We start from the raw sequence: 22,362 nt of genomic DNA on the forward strand, positions 1-22,362 counted from the left end.
GAGGGTTTGATGGCTCTGGGCCTGTTCTTGCTGGAGCTTAAAAGAAAGAGGGAGGATCTCATTGAAACCGAAGAAATATTGAAAGATCTAGACAGAGTGGATATGGAGAAGATATTTCCTACAGTTGGTGAGTCTAGGACCAGAGGGCACAGCCTCAGAATAGAGGGACGTCCATTTAAAACAGATGAGATGGAATTTCTTTAGTCAGAAGAACTCATTGCCACAGACAGCTGAGGAGGCAAAGTCATTGAGAATATTTGTAGCGGAGGCTGACAGGTCCTTAAGTAATCAGAACAACAAAGGTTATGGGGAGAATGCAGGAGAGTGGGGTTGAGAGGAATAATAAATCAGCCACGATAGAATGGCAGCACAGACTCAATGGGGAAGTGGTCTAGTTTTGCTCCTATGTCTTATGGTCAGAATACAGTGTATAAACAGTATACAAGACAAGCTTTTCACTGTACCTTTGTACATAATAAACCAATAGCAAAATGAGAACCCAGGGCTCTCCCCACTGTTTACAGCTTTAATCCTGACCAAAGCATGAGACTTAAAAATACAATTAAATCAAGGAAGTACAGTATAACCTGCTTTTGCTAGGACATAGACTGCTTCTTCCTGGGTGGTGGTATAGGAGTGAGTTTATTTCCAGACTGATCTGATTTAACCTGCACCTGCTGACGTCAAACTCTCTGAGCTCTCGGTTACACTGAAAGGTTAACAGTTTCATGAGAGGGAGAATAACTCAGCAGTGAAAGCATCAACCAGAAGATATGCGCTGACTCTATTTTTGACAACATGTACTATCATTGAAAAGTCTAATCTGCATTGTCCACCTTGCCAACAGAAGAAATTCAGCAACAAGTAGGTGACACTTTTCCTGCAAAAGAAAGCATGGAGACTTGGGCATTTATTCCAGAGTGTGAGCTGCTAACTTTGTTAGGAAGCTGAACACATTTATTTATGTTGGACACATCTGGTCATGTACTTGACTCATGACATGGCTCACAAACAATAACATAGAAAATGATGAGATGTTACAAAGCAATACAAAAGTCACATTTTTGGTACCAGCCCATTGCAGGAATTTCCTAAGATCGCAAATTCAGATATACTTTAACTGCAATAATTTCAATACAATACTGTGGAATGACTCCACTGTTTGCAGTACCTTTCAAAATAGTGACATGAAGATAGGCCTGTGATTGCTTCTGATGGTCCAGCTCACTGAACTGCTATCTGAAAGTAACCATCTCCCTGTGGATGGAGCTGGCCCTTCTGTCATTGTACCATCAGCAAACAAATGCTATCTGTAACATCGGGGTCAAGTGTGGTTTCAGGTCAAGACCCTTCATCTGTACTGAAAGACAGAGGGTAAATAGTACAAAAGGCTAAAGGGAAGGGGTGAAGCAAAGAGCAGGCAGCAATAGATAGTACAGATGAGAATGAGGGATTGGCAGATGGGGGAGGGAAGAGTGGGGGTTCCAACAGAGGCTGCGAAGTGATAGGCAGAGACAAGAGTAAACTGCAGATAATGGAATCTAATATAGAAGGAAGGTGAAGATTGGAGATCAACTAAGGGAGGTGGAGTGGACAGATGGGAATCATGAGGGAGGGGAAATTGTGGAAGAAGTGTGTGGGTGATGGGCTGATGGACAACCAGAAGCAGCAGATGTCTACAGCAGGCATGTCTGCAACTAAATCTCAAAATTGACCAAGCACCAAAATCTACAGGGGAGAGATCATCACCACCACAAAAAAACACTCAACCTTACTTTCCTTCTGTAATATTAGAATCTCTCTAATAGGGCTGAGTGCAGGAAGGGACGAGAAGACCGTACAGACAACCCTTACCCACTTACCATTATCAGAGTCTCCTTTTCCTCCTCATTGTCCGCAGTGAACTTGGCACAATCAAGCTCATCGTGCATTTCTGACAGCTGATCCTGCAAATCTCTGATTTCACTCTGGTACTGCTCCCTCTCCATCTTCACTTGCACCAATCTGACAGAAAGGCACCAAACATGTTATTTATTTCCCAACCACACCACACTGTACATCTTCAACAATACAAGTTTCCACTGATATAGCACCTCTAGCTGAGCAGAATCTCCCAAAATACTTGATAGGAACTGTTTCAGGGCTTTGTGGCATATCCACATGCTGGCGATGACAAGTTTGGTCAAAAAGGCAGGGTTTAAGAAGTAAATCAGAAAATGTTGGAAAAATTCATAACATTAAGTAACGTCTTTGGAACAAGACAGTTATTGTTTCAGGTTAAAGCCACTTTGAACCGATTTCCTCCTTTAATTTCAGATTTCCAGCATCTGCAGTATTTTAGATGTTCACAGGTTCACCATCCTGAATGAAGGAATTGTTCTTGGTCACCATTGTAACAATTGAGCTTTTATTCTGAAACTCCAGTTCTAGATTCCCAGAACAAAGCGAAGTATTTGCTTAGAATGTCAATTCCACTCTAGATTTTATTGATTTCTATCATCATTTATTAATCTAAACACCACTGAGTATAAGTGGTGAGTGCTGGAATATAACTCCACAATGGTTACCACTGGAGCTTAATCCTTACCTTCTTAAGCATCTGGTGTAACAGTCACTGGCAATCCTGCAGTGCATCCTCTGTCTAGCAAAGAGGATCACTGGAACCATCCAGCCTTGATCTGTAGGCCAACTAATACGTACATCTTGAAAGCAGAGAAATGCCTTTAGTTTGCCAGGTACAGGATGATGGGAGTAGGCAGTCTAAATGGTTTGGCATGGACTAGATGGGCCAAAGGGTCTGTTTCTGTGCAGTATCAGCCTTAGTAAAATCCACACAATCACTTTGGTTTACAAGTCCTACAACAAGTCTGCACAGAAGAGCACTTGGAGGAATTCCTAGAACACTTAATCTGAAGCAGCTCACTGAACTCTGAGAAAACAACAATGCGTCTTTTCCAAACGGAGTGGGGACAGCTATGACAAAACTCAAAAAAACATTGATAGGATAGAGCCCAATGACTTTTGTGTATCAAACCAGTGACAGAAAGCTAAAGTCATATAGGAAACTGCAAACTAAAGGAAAAACCACACTGGCAAAGGAAGTGACAGAGGGTCAATCAGCATCTGCAGAAGGATATGGACAATCAGCCTTTTGGATCAACGTCCTTCATCTGCACAAAAAGCTGAAGTTCATTACAAGCTTTGGAAAACCCTGCCAGAATTCAGTGTTTTTAATTAACGTTATGAATAGATAAATAAAAAAATGCTCACAGAGTGAAAATTTATTCTACGAGCAATGTTTATCAATTGAGGAAGATGTCAATGTTTATCAATTGAGGAAGATGTCAATGAACAGCCATACTTCAATCACCAAACAAATATATCAATAAAACTAATAGCTTCTGTGATATTTCGTCCTGGCTATTAGCAGACGATTACCAAGGCTTTGATTTTGTGCCCAGCAGGAATGGTATTCACCACTGCCTTTGATTAACATCAAAAATATGAAATTCTTTTAGACAATTTACAACAGAACTTTGAAATAACCACCTTCACAAACTGCAATTAAATACACATTCCATGTGCTTTTTAGGACCAATAAGATTGCTATGTAGGAAGTATAGCTTGTTTACCATTAAATCCTTTGTTGCATCTCATCCAATAAAGTTTAACATCTGGCAAATTTTTTCCAAAAATTGCAAAAGCATAGTTTTCACTTAATTACTGATTTTTGGAGATGATTGCAAAATAGTGTATATGCAGAGCAGAGAATTAATGACAGTTACCTCTGGACTCCTGTGTTTGACTGTGAAATGATGGTGAATGCTGAAAGTGTTATAGTTATTACAACTGCACAGTCCAGAACTTTATATTTTGAGTCAACTCTAAGCACTAAATTAATATTTAAACAGATCATTCTGTTCACATTAATTCCAGAGTATCATAAAGACAAGAGACCAACTAGTTGAGTAGGGTCTTGTACTCACTGTCAGTAAGACCAAGTAAGACCACTGTCAGTAAGACCAGATTGTGGACTTCCAGAAAGAGAAGTCAAGGAAACACACACATCTATAAATTTGCTGATGACACTATTGTTGGGAGAATTTCAGGTGGTGATGATTGTGGTGTACAGGAGTGAGATTTATCAGCTGACTGAGTGAAGTCACAACAACCATGCACTCAACATCAGTAAGACCAAGGAACTGATCATGAACCTCAGGAAGGGGAAGTTGAGGGAACACACAGCAGTCCTCATTGAGGGATCAGCAGTGGAAAAGGTGATCAGTTTCAAGTTCCTGGGTGTTAATATCTCTGATGATCTATCCTGCGCCCAACATATTGATGCAACTAAAAAGAAGGGATGACAGTGGCTATGTTTCATCAGGAGTTTGAGGAGACCTGGTATGACATCAAAGACACTCAGAAACTTCTACAGATGTACAGCAGAGATCATTCTAACTGGTTACATCACTGCCTGATTTGGAGGGGCCACTGCACAGGATCGGAAAAAGATTCAGAAAGTTGCAAGCTCAGCCAGCTCCATCACTGGCAGTAGCCTCTTCACCACTGAGGACATCTTTAAAAGGTATTGCTTCAAAAAGGTGGCATCCATCATTAAGGAACCAACTACCCCCCCCCCCCCCACCAAGACGTGTACTCTGCTACCATCAAGGAGGTGGTACAAGAGCCTAAGAACTTTTAGGAACAGATTCTTCCCCTCCACCATCCGATTTCTGAATGGGCAATGAACCTATGTACATTATCTCAATATTTTTGCCCTCTTTTTGCACTGCATATTTAATTTAATTTAAAAATGTTTCTTATTGTAATCTATACTTTTGTTAAATCATTATGTATTGCAAGGTACTGCAACCACAAAACAACAGATTTCATGACATATGCCAGTGATATTAAACCTGATTCTGATTCTGCAGATGCTGGAAATCTAGACTAAAACACAAAATGCTGGAGGAATTCATCAGGGCCGATGAAGGATCTTGGCTTGAAATGTCGACTGTTTATTCCTCCCCATAAGTATTACATAATATTATAATTTATTTTACTGGTTAGTAGTTTTATTTTTAAATAATCACCATGTAAATATGTATTTACTCTACTTTAAACATGCACTCAGGGATCCAAATTTGTCTACTTACTCTTCAAGCTGATTTCTAAGCTCTTTATCACTTTTTGCTAGCTGCTCTCGCAAACGATTATTTTCTTCTAAGTTCTCTTCCATTTCTTGCTGTAGGTTTCTGAGATTGTCTTTAGTCCGATCCTTTTGTTCTCTGTCATTCTGTTGAATCTAAAACACAAGAACTGGTTGTCAGTCAATGTCTTTGATGCCACCAGCAATGCAGCATAAATCCACAAGTCACTCACAATACCTTTGTCACTTCATCCAGTTTCCTCTGCAGCTCTTCTGCTTTCTTCTCAATCGCAACTGCATTCTTTTCAAGCGCATTTTTCTGTTCCAACAGGACTTGGAATTCTGAGGAAATGTCATCCTGAAAGCAAGTGGTAATCAACACTAATGCATTTGTTATTCTCTTAAAATTATAAATTTCTCTAATCACTCATGTTTGAATAACCATTCTGATCAAAGGTATAAATGACTTTTAATTGAGGCTGAGGACGTTAAAGTTTGATCTCTTTAATCACAACTGTTTTACTATGTGGATCTCCCCATGCAAAACATACTCAAATATAAAGACGACAGTCTCTTTCTGCCTCTAGTCCTGTTGTTTTAGGTTGAACAGGTGAAACACTCACTTCCTGACCACATTCCTCAGTGGAGCACAGTCTTAGCTTCTAGTTCCCTGTGGCAAATAATGGATTTCCGTAAGCTACTATATTCAAAGAAAGCACCTCAAGATTGGGGTGTCATGTGTCTTATTACTGTTTTCCAAATTATTCTGTATCATTTGCATATTTTGGAATGTTTGAATATTTAAGCTCTGGATTTCCAACAAAGACCCATTTGTGTTAGACACGTGACATCACTGTATGACAAACACCAGAAATCTCCAAGTATATGTGCAGGGAGTACTGCTTCTTGGAAGAGACCACCCCAAGGTTTATCAATAACTAATCCAGACATTGACATTCCTTACCAGTTTGATGCTAGTTTCAAAAGCTTCTGGAATTCCACATAAGCAGAACTTCCAAGCAGCCACGTTTGAGCATTAATGTTTGTATAACTATATATGAAACTGTATTTATTAATGCTCAGATTGTTAGTGCTGTGTATCTAATACTTTAGTAATATTTGATTAATATACTGAATATATTTTTGATTAAGTATTCTTGTGGCTTACATAACACATTGTGGGTTATATGTTTAAAGTACATAAATGGCATAAGTCATTACGCCACATCATATGTGTATGCCTTGTTTAAAATAAAAACAAAACTAAAGTACATGCATTCCAGACCCCCCGTCTTTATCTTTTAAGTTCTGTAGTTACAAAACATAAGTGATCGATGAGAAAGTTTTAAACAAACCTGAAACGACTACCTATCTGTTGAAGCACAGAGACACATTAGAGCTTTTTCAAAAATCGCAGCAAATATGTTTTTCATCACAAGAGGAGAAAGATATTCAAGTTTTAAAAAAGGGAGAAAACAAAAGAAATCACAGGTTCATAGACAGTGAGTACTGGGTGATAACAATCATAAATGAAAAGAGCAGAAATTCCTAGCTACATCAGAAAGCTAGACACGCTCAATTGCACAAGAGATAACTGGATATATATATCCAAGATGCAGCACAGAGTGTCATAGGAAGTCATTCCTGCCTGTGGCCATCAAACTTTACAACTCCTCCCTTGGAGGGTCAGACACCCTGAGCTAATAGGCTAGTCCTGGACTTATTTCATAAATTACTGGCATAATTTACATATTACTATTTAACCATTTATGGTTCTATTACTATTTATTATTTATGGTGCAACTGTAATGAAAACCAATTTCCCCCGGGATCAATAAAGTATGACTATAACTATATATTTATATATATATACACACACACACACACATAATGTATACGCGTATACACACACTAAGTGAACTGAGCTGTATTTTGAACCAAATGAAATAACCAATGAGAAGCAAGTGCCAATTTTGCTGAGTGCCATGGGTTTAAAGGCATACAGTTTGCTTAGAAGTCTGACTGCTCCAACCAAGCCAGCTGAAATGAGCTTTGCTGATATCGTGAAAGTAATACAGGAACATTTAGAACCAAAACTATTGTTGATTGCAGAATGTTTTGGGTTTCAGAAGCAGAAGGAAGGGGAGACCATTTCAGCTACGTGGCTGAACTGAAGAGATTGTCTGAGAATTGTCAGTTTGGTAATGGGATTTATGATGCACTGAGAGATCATTTAGTTTGTGGAATCTTACAAGAAAACATTTAAAAAATTACTCCTAACTGAAACACAACTTAGATTTAAAAGAACAGTTCAAATAGCTGTATCAATGGAAACAGCAGACAGAGGCACAATTGAGTTGCAGTCAGGAACGAAAGTGAGCATGAACAAAATTGCAATGTCTAAATAGTAACCTGCCTGGCTAAACAGGTTGTGTTACCATTGTGGCAGGGGCTCACATACAGCAAACAAATACAGGATAAAAGGTCAAACTTACAGAAAAAGCAACAAAGTAAGATACACACAAAGCGCATGTCAGTCAGACAAAAATAAACGGACTATGCAGGGAAGAAAAAAAGATAAAAAGAGAGTGACAGAGGACTGAGTAGCCTTGAGACTTACAAAGTGAAAACTAACAATAAACAAGCAATATGGCTTACACCAGAAGCGAAGGGCAAATTAATTAAACTGGAATTGGATACTGGCCTGGCTGTTTCAGTCATTCCAAAAAATGAGTTTGAAAGGCATTTCAAAGATACTGAGCTGAAGCCCGCAGATATCCAACTAAGAACTTATACTGGAGAAAAGATAACTCCTATGGGAATGACATTAGTAACACTGAAATATAACAACCAGCAAGCCAAGTTGAGCTTTCATGTGATAAGAACAGGGGGGCCAGCATTGTGGGGCTGTGATTGCCTAAGGCAACTACAACTCAGTTAGGGATCCATCCACCATTTGCATGCCACATCCCCTGCAACAGAGTCAACTAAAAGCAAATTAAGAAAGGTACTGGGTGATGTTACAGCAGTGTTCAAGGAAGGCATTGAAAAACTCAAACACATCACGAGTAAAATAGTGTTAAATATAAATGCCACACCTAATTTTACAAAGCCCATCTGGTTCCTTATACCATCCGTGGTAAAGTGGCCAGTGAGCTAGATCGCATGGAGGCTGAATGAAAGTCACCATCAACCCAGTACAGAAAGTAGACCAATAGACCAATCCTTCTGCCCAGGACAAAGGATATTTTTGCAAATTTTTCTGGAGGAAAATACTTCAGCAAAGTGAACTTAGCTGAGGCCTACTTGCAGATGGAGATGGCAGAGAAGTCCAATGTGTTTCTCACCATCAACACTCACAAAGGGCTTTATCGCTATAATAAGCTTCTTCTTCTAAATTACTCCAAGAAACTGCTGCTCTCCCATCATCCTTGCTAGGGACCCCTTTTAACCAACTTTGGCCAGTTCCTCTCTTGTGCTTTTGTATTTATCTTTACCCAACTGTAATGCTGATAATGTTCGATTTTAGTTTTCTCCTCCCAGACTACAGGATTGATGTTAAATCAAATCTGGTTTATTGCACAACATCCAATTCAGAATTGCCTTCCCCTTAGCAGGCTTTTCAACAAGCTGTTCTAAAATGCCATCTTGTTGGCATTCTACAAATTCCTCTCCTGGGATCATGAGCCAACTGGATTTTTCAGTCTACTTCCCTATTGAAATCTCCCATGACCATCATAAAATTGTCCTTTTGACACGCCTTTTCCATCTCCTCTTCTAATTTGTATCCCATATCCTGGCAATCATTTGGAGTCCTGCATGTAACTCCCATCAGGGTCCTTTTACTTTGGCAGTTTCTTCACATTACCCACAAGGATTCTACATCTTTTGATCCTATGCTACTTCTTAAGGATGTGATTTCATTTTTTAACATCAGAGATACACCACACTCTCTGCAGCACCTGCTTGTCTTTTCAATATAATGTGTATTTGTAGATGTTCAGCTGCCAGCTGTGTCCTCGATGAGAGATGGAGTATTGTATACAATTTTTGTCACCTTAAGTCAGAAAGAAATACATTTGACATCGAGAGAGTGCAGTGACGGTTACTGGCAGAATCCAGGGAGAACAGTTGGCTGAATGACGAGACATGGAGTAGACTAGGCCTGTGTCTATGGAACTGAGGGTGAGAGGAGATCTCAATGAAACTTACTCTGCCTAATATACAAAATGCAGAGCGAATGTCTATTAGTGACAAGGTCCAGAACAAAGGTCACAGCATTAAACCAACAGGACAGACCATTCAGGGGTGAAGGAAAACCTTCATGCAGAAGATGGTGGATTTTGGAATTCTCTGTCCCAGAGAAGCTCATTGTTGGCAAGGATTAATTGACTCCTGGATACTAAATGAATCGAACCTCATGGCAACAGCAAAAAGACAGCAATCAGCTATGATCGAGCAACTGGTCAAAGGATTAGGTGGCTAGCAGATGCTCCTATTTCACAACATTTATGTTCTTTACTCACCTTTTTGTCCCTTTCATCTTTCACAGCAGCAACACCCTTCGATTTTAAGGTCTGGATTTTCTCAAATACCAAATTAACTTTCTTTTTTGTGGCATCATCATCCTGGCTCCTGAAGTAAAGACAAAACAGGTTTAATAGTTAACATCACAAGGTCTTAATTACTTTGAACAACAGCCCAAATAATCAGCCCAGTGTCTCAGATAGCAATTCACCAGGTCAGACATACTTAGGAGGCAATGAGGTAGAAATTATTCAAATGCCTAGTGATTGTTACATTATTCAGTCAGACTTCAATGTCTTGTAAGATGCTTGTCCTCTTATTCTGTAAACACAATCTGAACTACAAGCTAAAAACAACCTGTGTGGGGAACTCAGCCGTCAGGCGGTATGCGTGGAAGCAGAGGAATAACTGATGAATCGTGGCCAAAAAACTTGACTATTCTTCTACATCTACAGATGCTTCTCAGCTCACTGAGCTCCTTTAACAGCTTGTTTCTGTTCCAGATTCCAGCATCTGCAGTCTCCTGTGTCTCCGTCTAAATCACAAAGCTTGTTTAGCGAAGCAATCACACAACTCTACCAAAATATTGTTCCTGTGGTATTAAAATTAATTGGAGTTGAAAAATAAATTGCCCAAGAGATTAAGGTTGTTTTTTTTAATCAAAATAATGACCTCGCCAGAGGATATTGTAAGTATGGGCAGATAATGGTGAGATTACAATTAAAAACTAATGCTGCTTTCAGGAAATTAGACACTGCATTATTGCTCCATTGTGTCAATGATTTATACCAAATGCATTGCTTGTAATATTTTTCAAGCATATTTATTAATTAATGTTTCATATCATGTTTTGCACTGATAGAAAATTTGCAGAGCACAGCTTTCCATAAAGAAGTGCATTTAAAGACATGGAATGAGATGCACTCTGATTAAACCTGAGTTGGGGGATTAAAAAAACGGAGTGAAGAAGCAACACAGAGGTTATTAGCACTCAGCATTATTACCAGCAATAACCAGCACCAACAAATGCATGGTTAATGTAGAACTCTGAACTTGAAGGCTTCTTAGCAAGCTCTGCTACAAATTTCTCTACCTAGGTATGTGCTTAGAGCCTTGTCATTTGGATATACAAATGCTACAGGTCTGTAATATTTGCCCATTGTTCTTGTCAAAATAAAAATTATGGCTTACCCAAACCAATGGGTGTAATTTTAATTGATAATAAGTCTTATTTACTAGCAACTTCCTTGCCACTGACAAGTGGATTCTCATTCCTTCAAATAACCCTAGAACATAGAACAGTACAGAACAGGAACATGCTCTTCAACCCACTATGTGCGTGTCCACTTTGACTAATTCCATTTGGCTACAAATGGTCAATATCCCTCAGGTTTAATATCACCGGCATGTGTTGGGAAATTTGTTGTTTTGCAGCAGCAGTACATTGCAATCCATAGTAATAAAAACAATAAATTACAACATATACACACACACACACATACACACATACATATATATACACAAATTTAAAAAGCAGTGGAAAAAGAGAGTGAAAAAATACTGAGATATTGTTCATTGTCCATTCAGAAATCCGATAGCAGAGAGGAAGAAGCTGTTTCTGAAATATTGATTGTGTATCTTCATTATATGCAGGACCTCCAGGATAGTAATTTCTAAATTGCTACTGCTGTCACGAGTTAGTGAGGATAGCAATAGGATGATTTGTCAGATTAGTGCGTGGCTGAGGAACTGGTGCAGGGGGTAGGGCTTCAGGTTCTCAGATCACTGGGATCTCTTCTGGGGGAGATATGATCTGTACAAAAGGGACGGGTTGCATCTGAATGAGAAGGGGACCAATATTCTCCCGGGCAGGTTTGTAAGTGCTGTTGGGGAGGGTTTAAACTAATTTGGCAGGGGGGTAGGAACCAGAATGAAATTGATTCAGGATAGGATGAATGGTAAAAAAGCAAGGATAGCGTGCAGTCAGACTATCAGGAAGGGCAGGCAGATGACAGGACAAAATTGCAGATAGCAGGGTGAGTATCAGTGCATTAGGGGTGCAAAATCAAAAAGGGTAGCAAGTACTCAATGCATGGAGAATAAGAAATAAGGTGGATGATCTTGTTGCACTATTACAGATTGTCAGGTATGATGTTGTGGTCATCACTGAATCATGGCTGAAGGATGGTTGTAGTTGGGAGTTGAATGTCCAAGGTTACACGTTCTATTGGAAGGATAGGAAGGTAGGCAGAGGGGGTGGTGTGGCTCTGCTGGTAAAGAATGGCATCAAATCAGTGGAAAGATATGACATAGGATCGGAAGATATTGAATCCTTGTGGGTTTGTTAAGAAACTACAAGGTTAAAAGGAGCCTGATGACAGTTATATACAGGCCTCCCAAAAGTAGCTGGGATATGGACCACAGATTACAGCAGGAAATAGAAAAGGCGTGTCATAAAGGGCAACGTTATGATAGTCATGGCAGATTTCAACATGCAGGCTGATGGGGAAAATCAGGTTGATAACAGACCTCAAGAGAGTAAATTTGTTAAATGCCTAAGAGATAGCTTTTTAGAGCAGCTTGTCATTGATCCTACCAGCGGATCAGCTATACTGGATTGGGTGCTTGTAATAAATCGGAGGCGATTAGGGAGCTCAAGGTAAACGAGCCCTTAGAAGGCAGTGATCACAATAAGATTGAGTTCAACTTGAAATTTGATAGGGAGAAAGTAAAGTCTGATGTAGCAGTATTTCAGTGGAGTAAAGGAAATTACAGTGGTACGAGAGAGAAATTAGCCAAAGTAAATTGGAAAGAGTTGCTGGCAAGGATGACAGCACAGCAGCAATGGCTTGAGTTTCTGGGAAAAATGAGGAAGGTGCAGGAGAGATATATTCCAAAAATGAACACTCAAATGGTAAAACAGTACAACCATGGCTGACAAGGGAAGTCAAAGCTAACGTCAGAACAAAAGAGAGGGCATACAACAAAACAAAAATTAGCAGGAAGATAGAGGATTAGGAAGCTTTTAAAAATCTACAGACAACTAAAAGAATCATTAGAAGGGAAAAGATGAAATTTGAAAGCAAGCTAGCAAACAATATCAAAGTGGTTAATAAAAGCTTTTTCAAGTATGTAAAAAATAAAACAGAGATATAGGACCCTGGTCAGACCCCACTTGTGAAAACCATAGAAAGTGTGCAGAGGAGATTTACAAGGATGTTGCCTGGATTGGGGAGCATGCCTTATGAGAACAGGTTGAGTGAACTTGGCCTTTTCTCCTTGGAGCAACGGAGGATGAGAGGTGACCTGATAGAGGTGTATAAGATGACGACAGGCATTGATTGTGTGGATAGTCAGAGGCTTTTTCCCAGAGCTGAAATGGCTATCACGAGAGGGCACAGTTTTAAGGTGCTTGGAAGTAGGTACAGAGGAGATGTCAGGGTTTTTTTTAAACACAGAGAGTGGTGAGTGTGTGGAATGGGCTGCCAGCAACGGTGGTGGAGGCAGACATGAAAGGGTCTTTTAAGAGACTCCTGGATAGGTACATGGAGCTCAGAAAAATAGAGGGCTATGGATAACCCTAGGTAATTTCTAAGGTAAGGACATGTTCAGCACAGCTTTGCCGAAGGGCCTGTATTGTGCTGCAGGTTTTCTATGTTTCTAGATGAGAGTGGATATAGGACCACTAGAAAATGAGGCCGGAGAAATAATAATGGGGGAGATGGCAGGTGAACTGAATTGAGTATTTTGCATCAGCCTTCACTGTGGAAGACACTAGTAGTATGCCTGATGTTGAAGGGTGTGAGGGAAGAGAAATGAGTGCCATTATTATTACAAGGGAGAAGGTGTTCAAAAAGCTGTAGCGTTAGAGACTGTGTAGACATTAGCAATGACCTTTCAAAAATCATTGGACTCTGGCACGGTGCCAGAGAACTGGAAAATTGCAAATGTCACTCCACTCTTTAAGAAAGGAGGAAAGCAACAGAAAGGAAATTATAGACGAGTTAGCCTGACATCAGTGGCTAGGAAGATATTGGAGACAATTGTTAAGGATGAGGATATGGAGTTCTTGCTGATACAGGACAAGATAGGTCAAAGTCAGCAAGGTTTCCTTAAGGGAAAATCTTGCCTGATGAACCTGATGGAATTCTTTAAGAAGATTACAAGTAGGATAGATAAAGGAGATGCAGTGGATGTTGTATATTTGGACTTTCAGAAGGCCTTTGACAATGTGCCACATATGAGGCTGCTTACCAAGTTAAGAGCCTATGGTATTCCAGGAAAGTTACTAACGTGGTTAGAGCACTGGCTGATTGGGAAGAGACAGCAAGTGGGAATAGAGGGATCCTTATCTGGTTGGCTGCCAGTGACTAGTGGTGTTCCACAGGGGTCGGCGTTGGGACCACTTTTTTTGTTGTACATCAATGATTTAGATGATGGAATAGATGGCTCTGTTGCCAAGTTTGCAGATGATACGAAGATTGGTGACGGGGCAAGTAGTGTTGAGTAAACAGATTGGCTGCAGAAGGACTTAGACAGATGAGGAGAATGGGCAAGAAAGTGGCAAAAGAAATACAATGTTGGAAAATTTCTACTCACTTTGGTAGTAGAAATAAATCAGACTATTTTCTAAACAGGGAGAAAATCCAAAAATCTGAGAATCAAAGTGACTTGTGTAGAACACCCTAAAGGTTAACCTGGAGGTTGAGTTGGTTCTGAGGAAGGCAAATGCAATGTTAGCGTTCATTTCAAGAGATCTTGAATACAAGAGGAGGGGATGTGATACTGAGGCTTTATAAGGCACTGGTGAGGCTTCACCTTGAGTAATGTGAACAGTTTTGGGCTCCTCTTCTTAGAAGAGATGTGCTGACATTGGAGGGGGTCCAGAGGCAGTTCACAAGGATGATTCCAGGAATGAAAGGGTTATCCTATGAGGAATGTTTGATGGCTCTGTACTCGCTGAAATTTAGAAGGATGGGGTGCGGGGGGGGATCTCATTTAAACCTTTCAAATGTTGTAAGGCCTAGACAGAGTAGATGTGAAAAAGATGTTTCCCATGGTGGGGGGAGTCTAGGACAAGAGGGAACAGACTCAGGATAGAGGGGCATCCATTTAAAACAGAGGTGCAGAGAAATTTCTTTAGCCAGAGGGTAGTGAATTTGTGGAATTTGTTACCACAGGCAGCTATGAGGGCCAGCTCATTGGGTGTATTTAGGCAGAGATTGATAGGTTCTTGATTAGACATGGCATTAAAGGTTAGGGGAGAAGGTGGGGGAATAGGGCTGAGGAGAGAAAAGGATTAGGCATGATTGAATGTGGTGGAGCAGACTCAATGGGCCAAATGGCCTAATTCTGCTCCTGTGTCTTATGGTCTGTATTTGGTTCATCCCTCCCTCTTGCTCAAACCCTTCTTTCTTTCCCTCAATTTATTTCACATTGCAAACTTAATTCCTTGAATTAAATTCCAACTACACCTGAATGTTTAACCTTCTGTGCACCTCAGTGAGGACTGTTGGGTCCGACCAGATGCTTGTGCTGGGTGCAGTGCTGATTTGGACCTCAGATCAGTATAAAATGCTGCACAAAGGTTCGAGGCCTGTCTGTGAGCACCTGTGGACAGCAAGTGTTGCTCACTCACTGCCCCGTACACTGGACATTAATACTGAGCCAAGGTATTTAATTATTAACAATATTCACAGACTGCAATGAGCAAACTATGTATTCAAGCTAGTGCATCTCTCAAAGGAGAATATACGCCTCTTCCCACACTGCTCTCTACACAAAGACCATGCAATAAGTGTTTTTTTTATATTCTATTGTTCTATTTTGCAGAAAACCTTTATACCAGCCTTCAGTTTTCACGATTGCCTTCAATAAACTAGCTTGGCTATTTATGCAGTGCCTCCAGTGATTGGTGTCTGCATTCCTGACATTTTAAACCTGTTGTTCTCCTCCCTCTGGCTGATTTTGTTTAGCCTTATTACATTAGCTCTTCTTAAGAGTTGCAAGTTTTACCAAACAGTCCACACCCAAACCAGGCATCACCCCTTCCCTTCTCTTTACACATACAAGGAGGTTAATTGTTAAAATTCATTTTCATTTCAAACCTCCGGCAACTGAAGTTTACTCATTTAGTTTTTGCAAGTGACCACACCAAACGGAGCGAAATAAAATCTCACTTAAAGGCTTTAAATTACTGAGGTGCAAGTTAAATGTTTATACAGATTTTAACACAGGCACACGAGCCACCTGTAGTGGAAAGTCTGCCTGCCCGTCATGGTGGGCACAGAACTCACTGAGATGTGGGTGAAGTGGGAAGTCTGCCTGCCCGTCATGGTGGGCACAGAATTCACTGAGGTGTGGGTGAAGTGGGAAGTCTGCCTGCCCGTCATGGTGGGCACAGAATTCACTGAGATGTGGGTGAAGTGGGAAGTCTGCCTGCCCGTCATGGTGGGCACAGAATTCACTGAGATGTGGGTGAAGTGGGAAGTCTGCCTGCCCGTCATGGTGGGCACAGAATTCACTGAGGTGTGGGTGAAGTGGGAAGTCTGCCTGCCCGTCATGGTGGGCACAGAATTCACTGAGATGTGGGTGAAGTGGGAAGTCTGCCTGCCCGTCATGGTGGGCGCAGAACTCACTGAGGTGTGGGTGAAGTGGGAAGTCTGCCTGCCCGTCATGGTGGGCGCAGAACTCACTGAGATGTGGGTGAAGTGGGAAGTCTGCCTGCCCGTCATGGTGGGCACAGAATTCACTGAGATGTGGGTGAAGTGGGAAGTCTGCCTGCCCGTCATGGTGGGCGCAGAATTCACTGAGATGTGGGTGAAGTGGGAAGTCTGCCTGCCCGTCATGGTGGGCGCAGAACTCACTGAGATGTGGGTGAAGTGGGAAGTCTGCCTGCCCGTCATGGTGGGCGCAGAACTCACTGAGATGTGGGTGAAGTGGGAAGTCTGCCTGCCCGTCATGGTGGGCGCAGAACTCACTGAGGTGTGGGTGAAGTGGGAAGTCTGCCTGCCCGTCATGGTGGGCGCAGAACTCACTGAGGTGTGGGTGAAGTGGGAAGTCTGCCTGCCCGTCATGGTGGGCACAGAACTCACTGAGGTGTGGGTGAAGTGGGAAGTCTGCCTGCCCGTCATGGTGGGCACAGAATTCACTGAGGTGTGGGTGAAGTGGGAAGTCTGCCTGCCCGTCATGGTGGGCGCAGAAGCCACTGAGATGTGGATGAAGTGGGAAGTCTGCCTGCCCGTCATGGTGGGCGCAGAACTCACTGAGATGTGGGTGAAGTGGGAAGTCTGCCTGCCCGTCATGGTGGGCGCAGAACTCACTGAGATGTGAGTGAAGTGGGACGTCTGCCTGCCCGTCATGGTGGGCGCAGAACTCACTGAGATGTGGGTGAAGTGGGAAGTCTGCCTGCCCGTCATGGTGGGCACAGAAGCCACTGAGATGTGGATGAAGTGGGAAGTCTGCCTGCCCGTCATGGTGGGCACAGAATTCACTGAGATGTGGGTGAAGTGGGAAGTCTGCCTGCCCGTCATGGTGGGCGCAGAATTCACTGAGATGTGGGTGAAGTGGGAAGTCTGCCTGCCCGTTATGGTGGGCGCAGAATTCACTGAGGTGTGGGTGAAGTGGGAAGTCTGCCTGCCCGTCATGGTGGGCGCAGAACTCACTGAGATGTGGGTGAAGTGGGAAGTCTGCCTGCCTGTCATGGTGGGCGCAGAACTCACTGAGATGTGGGTGAAGTGGGAAGTCTGCTTGCCCGTCATGGTGGGCGCAGAACTCACTGAGGTGTGGGTGAAGTGTAGTAGCGTTAGCTCTCTGTTTAATTTTCTTTTGAAAATATTACCGTGAAGTGCATCATGGCTTCCAAACGCAGGTTATTCGACCTGAAACTCTTCCAGTGGGACACTATGAGGAAGCTGAGAACAGCGATGTGGATGATCCCGATCATCTTTGATAAATTGTGTGTGATATAGGCTAAGGAAATGTTTACATAAAAGTTTAAAAAGTGAAAAAAATTAAAAAGGTTAAAATGAAATAAAAAATTAGTGTATGTATTATAGTGTACAGTATACAGTTTTAGTGTAAGTTCTTGGCTATTTAGTCAATACAGGTACACTACAGCACTTCACTTAGGTTTGCTAAGTATATAATATGGAGTTCGCACATTGTCCAAATCACATAACATCCGATTTCACGGAACGTATCATGGATGTTATGCAACACATACCTGTATAGCTTTTAACTATTTCTATAAAACTTCAGCTAATTGGGGCAGCCACTTAACTGGCCCAACACACTGGTCCCAATATGTCCCAATTAACCAGAATTCACTGCAATTGGTATTTGAACCCAGGAAACTCACAGACAAAATACAATCAATCTCACATCAACAAAAACTGGATTTGTAATGATGACGAGGAATTACCAGTGTTCAATATTTCTTTGCAACACACACAAAATTCTGGAGGAACTCAGTAGACCAGGCAGCATCCATGTAAAAGAGTACAGCCGACATTTCCGGTCAAGACCCTTCATCAGGACTGGAGAAGAAAGATGAGAAGTCAGAATGAGGTGGGGGAGGGGAGGGAAGAGAGAAGTACAAGGTAGTAGGTGATAGGTGGAACTGCGAGTGGTGAAGGGCTGAGAAGTCGATTGGCTGGAGAAGAGGAAATCTAATAGGAGAGGGTAGAAGGCCATGGATGAAGGGGAAGAGGGAGGAGCACCAGGGGGAGGTAATGGGCAGGTAAGGAGATGAGGTGAGAAGGGGAAATGGGAATGGTGAATGGTGAAGGAGGGGGGTGGGGAATGGACCATTACTGGAAGTTTGAGAATCGATTTTCATGCCATCAGGTTGGAGGCTACCCAGATGAAATATAAGGCGTTGCTCCTCCAACCTGAGTGTGGCCTCATCACGGCAGTAGAGAAGCCATGGACTGACATGTCGGAATGGGAAGGGGAAGTAGATTTGAAACAGGCAGCCACCGGGAGATCCTGCTTTTTCTGGTGGATGAAATGGTCCCCCAATCTACGTCGGGTCTCACCAATATACAGGAGGCCACACTAGGAGCACCGGACACAGTATACAACCCCAACAGACTCACAGCTGAAGTGGCATCTCACCTGGAAGCCCTGAATGGTAGTGAGGGAGGAGGTGCAGGGGCTGGTGTAGCACTTGTCCTACTTGCAAGGATAAGTACCAAGATGAAGATTAGTGGGGGGGGGGGGAACAAATGGACAAGGGAGTGACATGGGGGGTACGATCCAGTGGCCACACATTTTAATTCTACTTTCCATTCCCATTCTGACATGTCAGTCCACGGTCTCCTCCACTGCCGCAATGAGGCCACACTCAGGTTGGAAGAGTAACACCTTATATTCTGTTGGGCTAGCTTCCAACCTAATGGCATGAACATCAATTTCTCAAACTTCTGGTAATCGACTTCCCCCACTTCACCATTCCCATTACCCTTTTCTCACCTTATCTCCTTACCTACACATCACCTCCCTCTGGTGCTCTTCCCTTTCTTCCATGGCCTTCAGTCCTTTCCTATCACATTCCTCCTCTCCAGCCCTTTATCTCTTTCACCATCGACTTCCCAGCTCTCTACCTCACCCCCTTGCCCTCTCCCAGTTTCTCCTATCACTGACAACTTTGTACTTCTTCCTCCCCTCCCCCACCTTCTGTACACAGACTTCTCATCTTCTTTCTCCAGTTCTGGTTAATGCTTTCGGCCCGAAACGTCCACTGTTCTCTTTTCCATAGACGCTGCCTGGCCTGCTGAGCTCCTCCAGCACTGTGTGTGTGTACTTGGGTTACCAGCATCTGCAGATTTTCTCTTGTTTTCAAATATTTCTTTAACTGCACTTTCATTTGATTAGCACGAAGTGTATTTAAGGCTACGTCCACACTAGACCGGATAAATCCGTAACCGAAGCTTTTTCTCTTAGTTTTGACCCTCCATCCACACTGAAACGGCGTTTTCCTTCCCCGAAAACGGAGCTTTTCTAAAACACTCTCTAGAGTGTTTAAATCTGAAAACGCCGGTTGGGTGTTGTAGTGTGTACGGGGTAACCGGAGGTTTTAAAAAACCTGTCATCCCCTTCATCAGTGAAGAGACTATGGCTGTAGGAAATGTTTCCAGGGTGACTCCTCTGTGGGAGTGGGGAAGATGTTGGTGGGGCCACCCGGGGGTCTGTGTGTCTGTATGTGTAGCTATTGTAGTGGCAGTGAGGCTGGTATTGTGGCGGTGAAAAGTACTGGGGGAGGGGGCGGGGAGCCATCATATTCCTCATCATTGCAAATCCCTCTACAACAGAGTTAGTCAGTTTTTCAATGTTAGTCCTCAGCCGGGTCATATTTTCCGTGAACTCCCTGTCGGTTGCCTCCATATGTTCGTATTTGTTTTTTTTAGTTTTAAGTCCTCCTGCGCAAGAGCCAACAGCTGTCTGTCGTTTGGCAATTTCCTTTGAAGTTTTTCTAGTCTGTAACTGGACAAACGTGCACCAAGTATACCGCTTCCTCGTCACTTGTTTCCTGTGTGTCCTGCGCATGCCCAGTAGGAGGAGATTCACCCAAATACCGATTTTAATGTGGACAGAGGTATTTTCAAAAACACCTGGTGTGGATGCCTATCGTTTTTACGCAAAACCGACGTTTTCAAAATTATCCGGTCTAACGTGAACGTAGCCTAAGAATGACATAAACACAATAGATTCTTTGTGTACATTAAAAAGAAATCTTAAAAATTCTGATATCAATATATAGAGTCCTAAATTAAAATATTTCACCTCAATCTTTAATGATTTCTAGAAAGCAGATTTATTAAGCTGCTAAATATCTATTTCAAGTTGGGACAATGCTTAAGGAACACCACATGGTATTTGGTTTGATTTGTTACTAACCCCTCTTTAAGGTAGTTGTAAAGGATCTGCTTTGCTGTCTCTTCATTCGTTTGTTGGTCTTTCAAAAGGTCAGGTGTTACCTAAGACATTTTTTTAAAAAATTACAAATAAGTAAATTGCTGGAAAAACATAATTATGTTCATCTAAAAATTCAGTCTCAGATGAATACTCATTTGAGGAAACTGACAAGCAAACTGACAATTAACTACTTTAAGACCATAATCAGAAGTAATTAAAAAGTTTCACATAATATGACATTTTGCACAATAAGTGGGATGGTACACAATAGGATTAAGTACCCTTCTACAGCCCAAAAAATGTGATTTGCAAACACTCAGCATGTTGAAAATATAGTGAAAAACCTTGTCAATGACTTTGTGTTCTGGCAGAAACTGAAAGAGGGGTGATCTTAAAAACTTAACTGTTTGTAACTTAACAGTTCTTGCATTGCTGGCCCATGGATTCACTTGCAGCACACAATGACACTGGCCAAGCTTCCATTACTAAAACCTTCTCACGTTTCTATTCTCTCATACCATTCCACTATTCAAATCATTAGGCTTTCTGCTGCGAAGCCAATGAAGTTTGAAGAGATCACTTTATCCTACACTTGTCCTCCCTGAACCAGTATTAGATACCTCACTTACGTCAGAGGGATATGCCGAGTGGAAAACGGGGCTGCTCCCTCACTGCTCCACTGTCTAAACTGAAGCCACTACCCCAAGTGAGATCATGGTCTGCAGCTGAGAATTTCCCATCTGTATGACTCAACCATTAAATTTACAGAACCAAAAAGGTTTAATACTTTCTGGAAAACAAACACAGTACATACTTATGTATCTGCAGACAGAGAAGAACTCACAAGAGAAATAATAGAAGAGGAATATACAGCCTGAGATGATGTTCCATTCGAAGCTTGATGGAAACAAAAATGATTTTAAGTTAGTGCAGTTAACCGTAGAGGAAATATAATAAGCATGCATTAGAGAGAGACAGCATCAGCAAATTTGAAAGTACAAGTTTCTGCTGTAGAGAATCCCTACAACAAGGGAAGGGTTTGGGAAAGGGTAACCAGTCTGACTGAACGCTTGCTGTAGAGAATCCCTACAACATGGGCAGGACTTGGGAGAGGGTAACTGGCCTAGCTAAACACCTGCTGTAGAGAATCCCTACAACAAGGGGAGAGTTTGGGAAAGGGTAACTGGCCTGACTGAACGCCTGCTGACTGAAAAATCCATGGACCTTGCCTCCGGTACTTAACTAAGAGTTGATCATTGGCCCAAACTCTCACTCACACAGGAAAAAGAAGGCTGTGTGTGCCCATGGAAACATGAGAAGCAAGTAAGGAAAAGTTTATGGGAAGAATTAGAAAATGCCATGCTACAGTGTTCTATGTTTAGGCGTTTTACTGAATACAACTGGAACATTTAAATACTTCCGATAAAACTTAAACTGAAACTCTTTTTGTGAAGTTATGTTACTAATCATTTCTGAGTAGATGTCCACAGCACAGATCAGTTATCAATTATAACTCTTCAGTGGAATGCACTAGGTTAAAATCTAAACGCTCACCCACAAGACGATAAGACATGGAAGCGGAATTAGGCCATTTGGCCCATTGAGTTTGCTCCACCATTTCATCATGGCTGATCCAATTTTCTTCTCAGTCCCAATCTCCAGCCTTCTCCCCGTACCCTTGCATGCCCTGACCAATCAAGAATCTAACAACCCATGCCCTAAATATACCAAAATTCCACAGATTCACCACTCTATGGCTAAAGAAATTC

The 22,362-nt window shown here is 41.9% G+C and overlaps 1 protein-coding gene across 6 annotated transcripts in view; it reads right to left on the bottom strand.

The window, feature by feature from the left end:
* Positions 1-22,362, bottom strand: part of cgnl1 (cingulin-like 1) — a 226,906-nt gene that overhangs the window by 147,465 nt on the left and 57,079 nt on the right. For all 6 annotated transcript variants that reach the window (XM_072278440.1, XM_072278437.1, XM_072278439.1 and 3 more), the window contains exons 3-7: positions 20,576-20,655; positions 9,676-9,784; positions 5,388-5,507; positions 5,157-5,305; positions 1,863-2,004 (exon numbers count right to left, since the gene is read on the bottom strand). In XM_072278440.1, coding sequence (XP_072134541.1) covers positions 1,863-2,004; positions 5,157-5,305; positions 5,388-5,507; positions 9,676-9,784; positions 20,576-20,655 — 600 coding nt within the window. The remainder of the gene's footprint in view (positions 1-1,862; positions 2,005-5,156; positions 5,306-5,387; positions 5,508-9,675; positions 9,785-20,575; positions 20,656-22,362) is intronic.

Source organism: Mobula birostris, chromosome 14 (assembly GCF_030028105.1).
Source record: "Mobula birostris isolate sMobBir1 chromosome 14, sMobBir1.hap1, whole genome shotgun sequence".
Classification (NCBI taxonomy): Eukaryota; Metazoa; Chordata; class Chondrichthyes; order Myliobatiformes; family Myliobatidae; genus Mobula; species Mobula birostris.